Below are 14,635 nucleotides of genomic sequence, written 5' to 3'. Positions count from 1 at the left end.
CTGATGGAGTTGAAAAACACAACATGAGAAATCCACAATTCAATCATAAGTATCAGTAGCCAAACAAACCAAGCAGAGGAAAGACTCTCAGAGCTGGAAGACTATCTTTCTGAAATAAAACAGGCACACAGGAATAGAGGAAAAAAGAATTTTTTAAAAAATAACAAATATCCAAGAATTATGGGATTATGTAAAGAGACCAAACCTATGAATGATGGTGGTACCTGAAAGAGGCAAGAAGAATGGAACCAAGTTGGAAAACATACTTTAGAATATCATTCAAGAGAACTTCCCCAACCTAGCAAGACAGGCCAACATTCAAAGTCAGGAAATGCAGACAACCTCAGTAAGATATGCCATGAGAAGATCAACCTTAAGACACATAATCCTCAGATTCTCCAAGGTCAAAATGAAAGAAAAAATGTTAAGGGCAGCTAGACATAAAGGCCAGGTCACCTACAAAGGAAAACCCATCAGAGTAACAGCAAACCTCTCAGTGGAAACCCTACAAACCAGAAGAGATTGGGAGCCAATATTCAACATACTTAAAGGAAAGAAAATCCATCCCAGAATTTTATATGGAGAAAACAACAATAACAACATTACCAGCCACTACAAAACACATTGAAGCACACAGACCAGTGACACTATGAAGCAACCACACAAATAAGTCTGCAAAATAACCAGCTAGCATCAGGACAAGATCAAATTCACCCATAACAATATTAACTTTAAATGTGGATGGGCTAAATGCCCTAGTGAAAAGATACAGAATGGCAAACTGGATAAAGAGCCAACACCCATTGCTATGCTGTCTTCAGAAGACTCATCTCCATGGAAAGACACACATAACCTCAAAACAAAGGGATGGAGGAAAATTTACCAGGCAAATCTATAACAGAAAAAAGGAAGGGTTTCAATCCTAGTTTCTGACCAAATGGACTTTAAACCAACAAAGATCAAAATAGAAGAACAAGGGCATTACATAATGGTAAAAGGTTCCATTCAAAAAGAAGAGCTAACTATCCTGATACATATGCACCCAACAAAGAGCACCCAGATTCATAAAGCAAGTTCTTAGAGATGTACAAGGAGACTTAGACTCCCACACAATAATAGTAGGAGACTTTAACATTCCTCTGTCAGTATTAGACAGATCATCCTGACAGAAAATTAACAAAGATATTCAGGACCTGAACTCAGCTCTGGATCAAGTGGGCCTGATAGATATGTACAGAACCCTCCACCCCAAAACAACATAATATACATTCTCATCAACACACAACACTTACTCTAAAGTTGATCACACAATTGAAAGTAAAACATTCCTCAGGAAATGGAATAGAAATAAAATCATAAGTCTCTCAGATGACAACACAATCAAATTAAAACTCAAGATTAAGAAATTCACTCAAAAGCACACAACCACATGGAAATTGAACCACCTGTTCCTGAATGACTCTTGAGTAAATAATAAAATTCAGGCAGAAATCAAGAAGTTCTTTGAAACTAATGAGAACAAAGAGATAGCATACAAAAATCCTTGGGATGCAGCTAAAGCAGTCTTAACACAGAAATTTATAGCAATAAATGCACACATCAAAAAAATAGAAAGATCTCAAGTTAACAACCTAACATCTCAACTAAAAGAACTAGAGAACCAACAGCAAACAAACCCCAAAGCTAGCAGAGGAACAGAACAACCAAGATGAGTCAAATTGAAGGAGATAGAGACATGAAAAACCCTTTAAAAATCAACAAGTTCAGGAGCTGGTTTCCTGAAAAAAAAAAATTAACAAAATAGATATATTGCTAGCTAGACTTATAAGGAAGAGAAGAGAAAAGAATCAAATAAACACAATCAGAAAGGATAAGGGATATCACTACTGACTTCAAAGAAATACAAACAACCATCAGAGAACACTATAAACATCTTTATGCACACAAACTAGAACATCTAGAAGAAATGGATAATTTCCTGGATGCATACACCCTCCCAATAGTAAACCAGTAAGACACCGAATCCCTGAATAGACTAAAAACGTGTTCTGAAATTGAGGCAGTAATAAATACTCTACCAATCAAATAAAGCTCAGGACCGGAAGAATTCACAGCTGAAGTCTACCAGAGGTACAAAGAAGAGCTGGTACCATTTCTACTGAAACCATTCCAAAAAAATTGAGGAGGGGGAGGGACTCCTCCATAACTCATTATATGAAGCCAGAATCATCCTGATACCAAAACCTGGCAGAGGGACAACAAAAAAAGAAAACTTCAGGCCATATCCTTGATGCACATTGATGCAAAAATCCTCAATAAAATACCGGTAAACCAAATCTAGCAGGTCATCAACAAGCATATCCACCATGATCAAGTTGGCTTCATCCCTGGGATGCAAGGCTGGTTCAACATACACAAATCAATAAATGTGATTTATCACATAAACATAACTGAAGACAAAAACCACATGATTATCTCAAGACATGCAGAAAATGCCTTTGATAAAATTCAACATCCCTTCATGTTAAAAACTATCAATAAACTAGGTACTGAAGGAACACACCTCAAAATAATAAGAGCCATTTATGAGAAACCCATGGCCAATATCATACCGAATGGGCAAAAGCTGGAAGCACTCCTCTTGAAAATCAGCACAAGACAAGGACACCCTCTCTCACCACTCCTATTCAACATAGTATTTGAAGTCCTGGCCAGGGCAATTAAGCAAGAGGAAGAAATGAAGGGTATTCAAATAGGAAGAAAGGAAGTCAAATAATCTTTGTTTGCAGATGACATGATTCTATATCTAGAAAACCCCATAGTCTCAACCCCAAAGCTTCTTAAGCTGATAAGCAACTTTAGCAAAGTCTTAGGATATAAAGTTAATGTGTAAAAATTGTTAGCATTTCTGTACACAACAGACAAGGAGAGAGCCAAATCATGAATGAACTTCCACTCATGATTGCCACAAAAGTAATAAAATACCTAGGAATACAGTTACCAAGGGAAGTGGAAGACTTCTTCAAGAACTACAAACCACTGCTCAAAGGAATCACAGAAGATACAAACAAGTGGAGAAACATTCCTTGCTCATGGATAGGAAGAATCAAAAATGCAAAAATGACCACACTGCCCAAATCAATTTATAGATTCAATGCTATTCCCATTAAACTACCTTGGACATTCTCCACAGAATTAGAAAATACTATTTTAAAATTCATATGGAACCAAAAAAGAGACCAAATAGCCAAGACGGCCCTAAGCAAAAAGAATAAAGCTGTAGGCATCATGCTACCCAATTTGAATTATACTACATGGCTACCGTATCCAAAACAGCATGGTATTGGAACAAGAGCAGACACATAGACCAATGGAACAGAAGAGGTAAGTCAGAAATAAGACCACACACCTAGAGCCATCTGATCTTTGGCAAACCTAACAAAAACATGCAATGGAGAAAGGATTCCCTATTTAATAAATGGTGCTGAGAGAACTGGTTAGCCATGTACAGAAAATTAAAACTAGACAGACCCCTTCCTTACACAATATAAAAAAATAACTTAAGGTGGATTAAAGACTTAAATGTAAAATTCAAAACTATAAAAACCCTAGAAGAAAATCTAGGCAATATTATTCAGGACATAGGCATGGGCAAAGATTTCATGAGAAAAACATCAAAAGCAATTGCAACTAAAGTAGAAATTGACAAATGGGATATAATTAAACTAAAGAGCCTCTGCACAGCAAAAGAAACTATCATCAGAGTGAACAGACAACCTACTAAATGGGAGAAAACTTTTACAATCTGTCCATCTGACAAAGGTCATTAGACCAGAATCTACAAGGAACTTAAAGCAAATTTACTAGAAAAAAACAAACAACCCCATTAAAGAGTGAGCAAAGGACATGAACAGACACTTCTCAAAATAAGACATTCATGGGGCCAAAAAGCAATTGGAAGAAAGCTCTACATCACTAATCATTAGATAAATGCAAATCAAAATTACAATGAGATACTATCTCATGCCCATCAGAATGGCAATTTATTACAAAGTCAAGAAACAACAGATGCTGGCAAGGTTGCAGAGAAATAGGAATGCTTTTACACTTTGGTGGGAATGTAAATCAGTTGAACCATTATGGAAGGTGGTGTAGCAATTCCTCAAAGATCTAGAACCAGAAATACCATTTTACCCAAAAATCCCATTACTGGGTATACACCCAAAGGAACATAAATCATTCTATTACAGAGATACATGCACGCTTATGTTCATTGCAGCACTATTCACAATAGCAAAGGCATGGAATCAACTGAAATGCCCATCAATGATAGACTGGATATAGAAAATGTGGTACATCAACCTTAATTTGTCCCCAGACAAGTTACAGAGCCTAATGAAAAGGGGAAAGAATTGCACCACAGTGATTAATTACTGAGTTGTGGCATCAAATCCCTGCTCCATCATTTACTTGCAGTATGACTTTGGACCAGTTTCTTTCCTTTCTCAGCCTTAGTTTTTTTGAACTGTAAAATGGGTTTAATAATAATATTTTCTTCAAGGCTGTTGTGAGAATTGAATATATTCATATATATAAAGTTCTTATTATAGACAATTCCCCACCTGCACTTATTATTATTATTGTATCAAGGCATGGATTCTAACTCTTCTTCAGTGTTAACTTGCACATTAGTCTAAGATGTTGCTTGTGGGCTTTTGTTTGTAAGCTTGCTCTAAGAGATCAGGTACTTTGAAAAGGAAAGGATTAAGAACTTCACCAAAAAGTTATTTATCTTAAAGTCTAGCCAAAGAAATTCCATATAAATATTTCCTAACTATTTTTGAGAAGTGGATAAAAGGATCAGAAATCAAGTGTGACATATAGAACCAAGCATATTAGCAACTGATGTAGCTTGGCTTGCAGGAAATGTGCAAAAAAGAGAAAATGTTCATTGTGATCATGCAAAGGAGTATCTGTGCTTTGTCAACATCAATTTCGTGTAATGCCTTTACATTTCTAAAGCCCAGGAGATAACCTTGGACTATTAAAGCTAGGATTTTGATGATAGGACATTAGAAGATGAAGCATTTCATGACACTGTTATTTAATTTGGAGAGAAAAGATAGACTTTGGAAATAAATTAAGTCTACCACTTTCAACACTAAGAGGGTCAGAGCAAGGAGAAATTCTGGAAATGTTTTAAGAGCGTGAGAGGCCTATACACCAGGGATCTGTGTGCAGACAGGAAGTGCAGATCAAGACAGTAGCCTTGGGCTCTCAGCTGAACCCTGAATTAAGTAAGTGATAACAACATAGTAGGAGGGCATGCTTTCTTTTCATTCCTCTCTTTTTTTTTTCCCCCCCAAATACATTCTTTCCTTCTTAGGTTAAAAGAAAGAAGATTTCAGTCTTTGAAAACAATCTTTTTTTTTCCCCCCCACTTAATTAAGAACCTAGAGGAGAAAGGCAATTGTCCCATGCCTGTCCAATGGGGAAAGGAGACAACTGTTCATAATTTGCTGAGCTTGCAGCAGGAACACCATAAAATTAAATCAAGTAGAAGACTAATTCCACTGTTGGGGACGGGGAAACATTCTAGTAAAGAAGCAACTTATAAACTTGTAAAATGAGTCATATAAAGTGATGTCTCAAGAAAAATAACTAGTGATATGTAATTTAGGAAATGTAGATGCTTCGTCATTCTAAGAAAATTACTTTATGAATAAATGATACTCAAGGTTAAAAAAAAAAAAAAGAAAATGTGGTACATATACACCATGGACTACTGTGCATAAAAGGGAATGAGATCATGTCCTTTGGAGGGACATGGATGGAGTTGGAAACCATTCTCAGCAAACTAATATAGGAACAGAAAACCAAACACTGCATTTTCTCACTTATAAGTGGGAGCTGAATGATGAGAACACATGGACACATGGTGGGGAACAACACACTCTGGGCAACTGTGGGGGTGGTGGGGCAAGGGAGAGCATCTGGAAGAATGACTAATGAATGCTGGGCTTAATACCTGGGTGATGAGATGATCTGTGCAGCAACCAGCATGGCACACATTTACCTATGTAATGAACCTGTACATCCTGCATACGTACCCCTGAACTTAAAAGTTGAAAAAACAGGAATAGGAAATAAATAATAAAATGTGATTTAAAAAAACCCTTTTCACAAACTACAACACATATAGTATATAAAAGTTGACCATAAAGGTATACAATTTTGTGCATGAACATGTGTTACCAATATGTTCTCCCTGAAACTGTTGAATTCTTCTGCTCTCTTCTTGCCTTTTTTGGGGGGGGTGTGTGTGTGTGTGTGTGTGTCTGTGTGTGTGTGTACGTGTGTGTGTGTGTGTGTGTGTGGTTTCCAGACTCTAGAGACAGTAATTGTAATTTCAAATTAAGTATTCAGATAACTGGTAACAATTAATCAATCACCCAGGGGAGTTCAAAGAAAGAAATTCATGGAAAGATACAGTCTGATTTCTCCCACCTATAAAAAGACCTTCATGGGTGCTCTTCCAAGACTTAACAGTCAACCCCATAGGGTCCCTGTGTTTCTCATCCTTCTCAGGATCAACGGAGGGCAGATGTAAGTACATACCTTTGAAGAAAGTTCCTTGTAAACTTCAAACATTATTATACAAGCCTAAAGTGATGTTATTGGAATTTTAATAGTGTTCACAGGACCTGGTTTAAACATCACTAGTTGTCTTTCTCTAATGAACAACTGATCCATCCACTCATCAAAATACTATGGATAGATACACAAGACAATATAGAAATCAATATAATATCTTTTAATGGTTTGAAGAAGAAATACAAATAAATGTGGAGTAAGTTAGGATAAATATTAAATGTGGGAGTTCAGTCAGGCTGGTGGGAAAAATTTAAAGATAGTTGTAAGAAAAGGATGCAAACCTTCTTGGAAGGGCGGGGGTGTTGCATAAGCTCCCATAATAGATCAGGCTGAAGGCAGCCTAATCCTTACCTTGAGTTAATAGCTTAGGGCCTAGATACAAACGAATGTAGAGTAGTTTATCTAAATAGTTTGTTTACTCATGTGGTCCTAAGACCAATCTTTGATCAACCGCAGGTGCATAATTGCTCTCTACTCGGGAGGTTGGCAATGTCTACACTCTATTGGACTCATATCTTAGATCTGCCCTTCTTTTGCCTTGTCACCTGGGCATACACCCCCTTCCCAACCTTTAATAATGTGACTGCTTAGCTAGGAGGGATAGATTTACCCTCAGTGGGGTCCCTCAGTAACGGCACATATTGGACTAAGGAGCCAAATAACACTATAGATCACTCTACTATCCTCCCATTGGGTGTAAATTATAAATGTTCTAACCCTTACTGTGTACCTGCTCAAACACAATTATGGCTACACCATGGCAAAAGAAATGCCTTAACAGTCTTAGCTGCAGGTAGCCTCAAACCAGTAACGCAATCAATGCCGCTTTCCCAAACATTCCTTCCTGTGCTAAAGAACAAAGCCAGGAGAATAATGGATTCCACTTTAGCTAGGAGGTCTGTCATGGGGGACAAGCTCGTATCCTCCAGTTAGGCAATTATAACATCTTAGACTGGAGCCCCTACGGCCATTTGCAGGGCAGCCTTACTGATATCCTCACGCATCATGGCATCAATCACGGTTTCGTAGTCTTGTCCCATTCCCCCATGATTTGGGCTGGCCGATGGGAGGATGGGATATCCCAGACCCCAAGTAAAGTTGATGCCACCCCAAGACACTTTATGGTGCCTGGGACACATTAGCACCTCCCTTGACACCGGGCATGGGACCTATCGTAATTCTGGTAACAGTTATACTATAACCTTTACTCATAATCACACTGATCAGTGCCTAATTTGCAATATCCATCCATATGTTTTCCTTATGGGAACTAATATTTCTATTACACCCCAAAACTCTGTGTTTGTGACCCGGGTGCAAGGACAGGCTTGGTTTGCCTCATGTATCACTAATTACAATATATCTAATTTAAATATTACTAGTGTCGTGGTATTAAGGAGACAATCTGAGGCATTCCTACCAGTCAATTTGACACATCATTGATAGGTAGGTTCCTCTTCCTTTGCCATCTTAGAATGCGCCCTATCCCAGGTCAGACTCAAAAGATTCATAGGCACACTTATAGCCTTTATAGTCTCAGCCATAGTCATCCTAGCAACTGCTAGTGTGGCTATAGCATCTACTACTGAATCAGAACCAACAGCTGCTTTTGTAGATAATTTGGTCAGAAATGTGTTCAATGAACTTCTCTTACAGCAGGGTATAAATCAAGAGATTCTTGCATATCTGCAAGCCCTGGAGGCTGCCTTGGAATATGTGGGGGAGTGATAAGATGCACTGGCATTCCGACAGCAGTTAAACTGTGACTGGGAGCATAAACATATCTGTGTCACTTATAGTTGGGATGAGGTAAAACGACACCTCTGGGGAACCTTTCATGACAATTTAACAGCAGACGTAAAGCAACTTAAAACTAAAATTTTAGAATCCCTTCACATGATAGATCTACACACCCAACAAACAGCCATATGGAAGGGTGTGCAAGATCATCTCTCCTGGTTAGACCCCTGATCCTGGGGGTCACTCTTTGACTGGAAAGGAATGTTACTAATTATACTCATGATTGTCTTATGTTATTTGCTAATTCTAGGATGCACAGCCAGAATAAGAGCAATGACCACCTTGCCTGACAAACCTGTTGCTGCACACATCTGTACTCTTCAGTCAACAGAACCCAATGCAAAGAACAGAAAGTGGAGAGATGAGATGTGGGAATTCAGACAGGCAGGTGGGAAAAATTTTTAAAGATAGTTATAAGAAAAAGACGCAAACCTTTTTGAAACGCCAGAGGGGTTTGTATAAGCTCCAGTAATAGATCAGGCTGAAGGCAGCCTAATCCTTACCTTGAGTGAATAGCTTAGGGTGCAGTTATAAAGGAATGTAGTTTATCTAAATAGCTTGTTTACTCATGTGGTCCTAAGACCAATCTTTGATCAATCGCGGGTGCATAATTGCTCTCTATTCGGGAGGTTGGCAATGTCAATTACCTCTAGTGGTGTTTACTCAAGACCTTTGTCACTTAATCTATACTGAATAAATGTGAGCTTAGCTGGCTGATTGGGGCCACAGCTGCAACTCTTTACAGCACTCTCCTTGGTGTCTGTAGGTGGTCCAGACCCTCAGCAGGACTGACAGGCAAAATATCTGTGTCAGTGTATGTTATTCATCCATTGTTGGGTCAGGGTCTGTGGGACAGACCCCCGCAATTAAAAGCTTATATGCCAAATGTTAACTAAGATAATCTCTAGCCAATTAGCTTACAGGTCAGTTCTATTTTTATTTCATCTAAGCAAAGGACATTAAAAATTACCATTATTTTAGTAAGCCTAAAAATAGTAATATAGGAGGAAAGTTAAGAAAAAGGAGAAAAACCAAATTCAAAACAAGTTAGGTGCAGCAGCATATTGGGAGCAAAGAGGGATATGGGAATGCGGGTAGGGCAAGTAGGGAAACTAAATAAGATCTGAGGGAAAAAGTTCCTTGTAGGTGGGTGGGAAAGGGGTGGAACTGACACCATTGACGCAAGAGCTGAGTAATAGCCCTAAGGAAATAAATGCCTGGTGAAAGCATGCAGAAAGCAGTCTGGAGCCCAGAAGAGACACACCAGCACAGTCTGGTAGGCTACAGTATCAAGTCTCTAGAGAAAGGCTGAAACACCCAGAACAAGAGAGACCAGGTCCAGGATGCCCAGTCTGTTCTGGTCCCATCTGCCAGCAATCTGGCTGCTGCTGAGCCAACTCCTTAGAGAAAGTCTAGCAGCAGAGCTGAAGGGATGTGGTCCCCGATTTGGAAAAAGGATGCTGTCATATTGCCCCATGCCTGAAAAGACATTCACCACCACCCCAGGAGGGTGGCTGCTGGAATCTGGACGACCCACAGGTAAGAACCCTGGACTGCCAAACAATCAGAATGATGCCTGAAAAAACAGGCTCCAGATCTCATCGACTGCCTGTAGTCAACTCAGACTCTACTGTGGCTAGTGCCTAAATGTTTATGGTTTTTCATTGTAATGTGCTTTTAATAAAAGGGTCTCACCAGAAATCTCATGGGAAGTTTGGGGTAGAGGGGAAGCTGCAGGAAAAACAGAAGAACAGCCTCGCCTTGGAGGCTCTTGGTGCCCTTCCCACCTGGCAGCCAGAGACACAGGGTGGAGAAAACAGGGAAGCCTCAGAGAAAGTGACTATTCTCAACACCAGCAGGAGGTGAGGCATACTCCAGGACCCCCAGGAAAGCTGGGCAGGCGAGAAAACAGTTGTGCTTGCAATGGGATACCTGGGCCAGGCATCTCCAATTAAGAAGAAAGGGGACAAACAGTGAGGTGGTGAGCTGACTATCATTTCTGTTTATGCACCTATGGGCCTGAGGGCAGCACACTGAGACCTCTGTTAGGTTCCTGGAATGTGAGATAAAGGGGCCTTAGATTTAATGACTCTCCTCCTTTGTCATTAAGCTGGGCAATGGTCTATGTCACCAAAAACGTCCTCTTACAAAAAAGTTTTTTTTAATGCACCCCAACAGAACACCTTGCCTCCCATTTCTTTGAATCTACTCTTGTAGTGTGTTGAGAAAGATGAGATGACGAGAAAAAAAGTTGCCTGGATGACTAGAGAGGAAATTGAAGGGGACCAGAGACAAGGAAAGTTCACCGTTCAGACCATCATAGCTGATTTGATTAGTGCTTTCAACATTTGACACTGTAAAGCATTTTCTTTAAAAGCAAGATTTCAGAACTGAGGAAAGTTCAATACCAGGGTAGTTTTAAAACTTTACCAAGTAACAAGGTATTCATAAAGATAAATTGCAAGCTAAGTTAAAACTAGCAAGGGCAGTTTCCAAAACAGATAGAGGCTACTCTATTCTGTCTAATAGGTCGTGTTAAGTTCTGAAAAGCTAAGTTAAATTACTAAACATTGTTTTACATTTAATAAAAATGACATAGGTTTTGAACCAGCAATGTGTGACTCCAGAACTGCTTCTTGTAACCCATATGCATACACTTCATTAAATCATTAAATGACTCTGTTTAAAGTTATCATGCACAGTGAACGCACTTGGATTTTGTGTGATTTATATAATGATTTCAAAGTTATTTCCTTTTTTTACATTATTAGTCACAGCTTGTTTCATTTTACTATAAAATAAGGGAAGAATACCACAAAGTCAAAACAATTTGTAATGCAAACTAAGGAAGAGTATGCTGTACTATAATTTCTATTTAAATTTCACTTTTTTCTCAGTAAATAAGTGAAATTTCTCATTTAAATACTTTGATAAATACAGATAAATTTAACAAGAAAAATGGAAAGTATTCATGGATAACAAATGTTAACATTTAGTGTAGATACATATAGATGTATGTTGCTTCTCAGCTTTTTAGCTAAGATCCAGTGATGTATGTGTACAGATTTATGTGGATTAGATTTAAATATCTGAATCTTTCTATTAGAATAACTTGTGAGTACATAATGCATTGAAGTTATCAATCAAAACAGTGTCGGGGAAAGTCAAAAGTGGTATGGTATAGGCATTTAGAGGGTCATTGGAGGAGTGCATAGAGGGGACAGGATGGGGAATTAGCATATCCTTAATATTGTAGTATCTTAAAGTGCCCTACTCTAAGTAAGCTAAGTTGTTGAAATGTTAGGATACTTGCTGATTCTCTTTGGTGTTTAATTACACTGAGGCAATGGGTACATTGTAGTCTAGGCAAATTGTATAATTTTTTTGATCCTCTTTCACATGAATGTTTTTCCTCACCTTTCATTCCTCTCTTTTACTTCACAGAAACGGTGTCAACCTCCAACAACAAAGATGGAAAAACCTTAGGTACAACATCAGAATTCATTCCTAACTTGTCACCGGAGCTGAAGAAACCACTGTCTGACGGGCAGCCATCATTGAAGAAAATAATACTTTCCCGAAAAAAGAGAAATGGACATCACGGATTTGATCCATTCTGTTGTGAAGTGATTTGTGATGATGGAACTTCAGTTAAATTATGTACATAGTAGAGTAATCGTGGACTGGACATCTCATCCATTCTCATATGTATTCTCAATGACAAATTCACTGATGCCCAGTTAAATGATTGCTGTTTATTAGAACATGAGAATCATTATTGGTATTCACAGGTTTCACTTGCTCTGTACTAATACATTCTCTCCAAAGGGAGGAAGTTAGATAGATGGAATAAGTTCTAGTAGTTGATAGTACAATGGGGAAATTATACTTAACATTAACTCACTGTATATTCCAAAATAGCTAGAAGAGAATTGTAATGATTCCAACACAAAAAAGATGAATGTTAGTTTGGATGGATATCCCAATTACCCTGATTTTATCATTAAACCTTATATACATGTATCAAAATATCACATGTACTACAAAAATGTGTACAACTATAATATGTGAATTAAAAACTTACTGGAAATAATGTTTTAAAGTTTTACACACACAAGCACATACGTTCACACACACTCACTCAGGTCTCTTTAGTTTTCCTCTTTTCACACTAGAAGAAATGTAAGAGATAAAGGATCTAACCATCTCTAACATCAGCACATAGCATGGAGGGAAAGCAGTGAAGGAATGAACTGGTGGGAGAGGAATTAGACATGTTCACCCCAGGGTAACCCCAGACACCTCTCTAGAACTTTGCCCAATGCATATCCTTCACCTGCCTCTCAGTACACTGCCTTTAGACCTTCAATCATTCTATAAAGTCCTCTTTTGTCCCTGGCATTATTCCACATCCCTTCATCAAAGTGGTGAATCGGCACAAATACTGGGCTTCCTCTGGCTACACATACCTCCTCCCTGTGTGTCTCTAAATCCTAAATCAAAGCACACATTTTATGCTCTGTCAGTCAGGTCCTACTAGTTGTGTTTGTTTGTTTGCAGGCTAACTGAAGCTGCTACTACCTCATTATCAGGTCCTATTAACTTACTTCAAGTAACATGATTTGAGTAGCCCTCTCTGCCTGCCCACAAAGTGCTCTGAATCTAGTGTGGGACATGGAGAAGCAAAGGATAATAAGGGCAATGATATTTGTAGGTCATCATAGAGACTGTAATGATCCACAGGAATCAGGGTTGTGTTTAATGCCAACGTGGGAAGGAATGAATGCACAGGGAACAGTGTGGGTAAGAGGAGAGAGCAAAATTTCCCTAAGGAAACTGATGGTTGATCTGCATCTTGAAAGACATCTAAGCAGAAGAGAGTGCAAAAAGGAGACAGGGAGAAGCTCAGGAAAAAGCACAAAGGCCTAAAAGCACAGCACGTGTGGAAACAGTCAGAGTCAGTAGGGCAGGAGGTGGTGTGGAGAAAAGGAATTGTCAAGATCTGGTTGGAATGGAGACAGGAGAGAGGGTCTCAAATGATTCCACACAATGCAGCTATGGGGTTTAGGCTGCATCTTAGAGTAAGGAAGAACTGCTCATGATCTTGATACATCTCTCATAAAGAACTTTTTCCTACCAATACTGTGTTGAAGATGAAGAGGGATCATGGGAGTCACAGGGCAGAACTCATAGATTATACTGTACAGTCTGAACTGCACCACCTGGTTTGTCTAGGCTCCTCTAGATTGTTCTTTGAGAACAAAGGGGAGGAGCACATAAGGTGTATTTCTTGACGCTAGTGACGATCAATAAAAGATCCATATTTTGGGTCTCTACATTATTCATAATCAATGATTGAGTTTATTCTACATGACAATCATTGTTCTAGGACTTTAGGATTCAGGAGAGAAAAAAAAACAATTATGCTTTCATGGAGCTTCTACCTGGTTACTTAACTGACTCTGAACCTTCTCTTGGCACATGCATTCTATACATAATTCTATTCTTTTAGTAAAAATATAGGTATGAAAAGAGGATAATAGAGAAAGCTCCATAATTTTATTTGGTGTCTATCATTTAAATCTCTTAACCAGGAAATACCCAAAGATTGCTTCCAGGAGGATTTTTGGAAGATGGAAATATGTCTCATTCTTTGTCCCACTGTTTATAAGCCTGCATGACACCCTAAAGTGACAGCAGTACAGGCACCTAGAGTGGTTCCAAGGATGTATGAAGTCTTTCAGCTGCTTTAAGCAAGTACACAAACTGGTGGCTTAAGGCAATTGAAATACATTTTCTCCCAGTTCTGGAGGTCAGACATAGAAAGATGATGCACTTTTTCCATAACCTGTAGAATATAATCCTCACTGGCTTCTGGTGGTTTGCTGTCAATCTTCGGCATTCCTTGGCTTGCAGGTGCCAATCTTCAGCCTCCGCACTGTCCACACATAGTGTGCTCTCCCTTCATATGTACACATTGTTCTCTTATGAGTACACTAGACATTTTAATTTAAGGGTCCACGCAGGCTATGATGACTTCATCTTAACTACTTATATCTGCAACAATGATTTTTATAAGCATATTCTGATGGATTATGATCTTAGTCCATTTTCTGTTGCTAATAACAGAACACCTGAAATTGGGTAATTTATAAAGAAAATAAATTTATTTCTTACAATT

General features: G+C 38.6%; 1 protein-coding gene and 1 long non-coding RNA gene across 3 annotated transcripts in view; one reads left to right on the top strand and one right to left on the bottom strand.

Moving 5' to 3' along the window:
* Positions 1–14,635, bottom strand: part of LOC126937184 (uncharacterized) — a 91,359-nt gene that overhangs the window by 58,493 nt on the left and 18,231 nt on the right. The gene's annotated exons all lie outside the window — the stretch shown is intronic.
* INSL4 (insulin like 4) lies at positions 8,408–12,223 on the top strand. 2 transcript variants are annotated; one of them, XM_050760534.1, is made up of 3 exons: positions 8,408–8,463; positions 8,705–8,842; positions 11,899–12,223. In XM_050760534.1, the coding sequence occupies exons 2-3, from the start codon at positions 8,728–8,730 to the stop codon at positions 12,120–12,122; spliced, it is 339 nt and encodes a 112-aa protein (XP_050616491.1). In that variant the 5' UTR covers positions 8,408–8,463; positions 8,705–8,727; the 3' UTR covers positions 12,123–12,223. The 2 variants fall into 2 exon arrangements, with proteins under 2 accessions (XP_050616491.1, XP_050616490.1); XM_050760533.1 differs by lacking the exons at positions 8,408–8,463; positions 8,705–8,842 and adding an exon at positions 9,677–9,993.

This window comes from Macaca thibetana, chromosome 15, assembly GCF_024542745.1.
Source record: "Macaca thibetana thibetana isolate TM-01 chromosome 15, ASM2454274v1, whole genome shotgun sequence".
NCBI lineage: Eukaryota > Metazoa > Chordata > Mammalia > Primates > Cercopithecidae > Macaca > Macaca thibetana.
This window is presented reverse-complemented; position numbering and strand designations above follow the sequence as displayed.

Bases quoted from the DNA above. Each gene is read 5' to 3' on its own strand.
- INSL4 (XM_050760533.1), top strand. From the start codon at position 9,798: ATGCCCAGTCTGTTCTGGTCCCATCTGCCAGCAATCTGGCTGCTGCTG. The intron at 9,994-11,898 runs GTAAGAACCCTG...TTTACTTCACAG, and splicing joins GGAATCTGGACGACCCACAG to AAACGGTGTCAACCTCCAAC.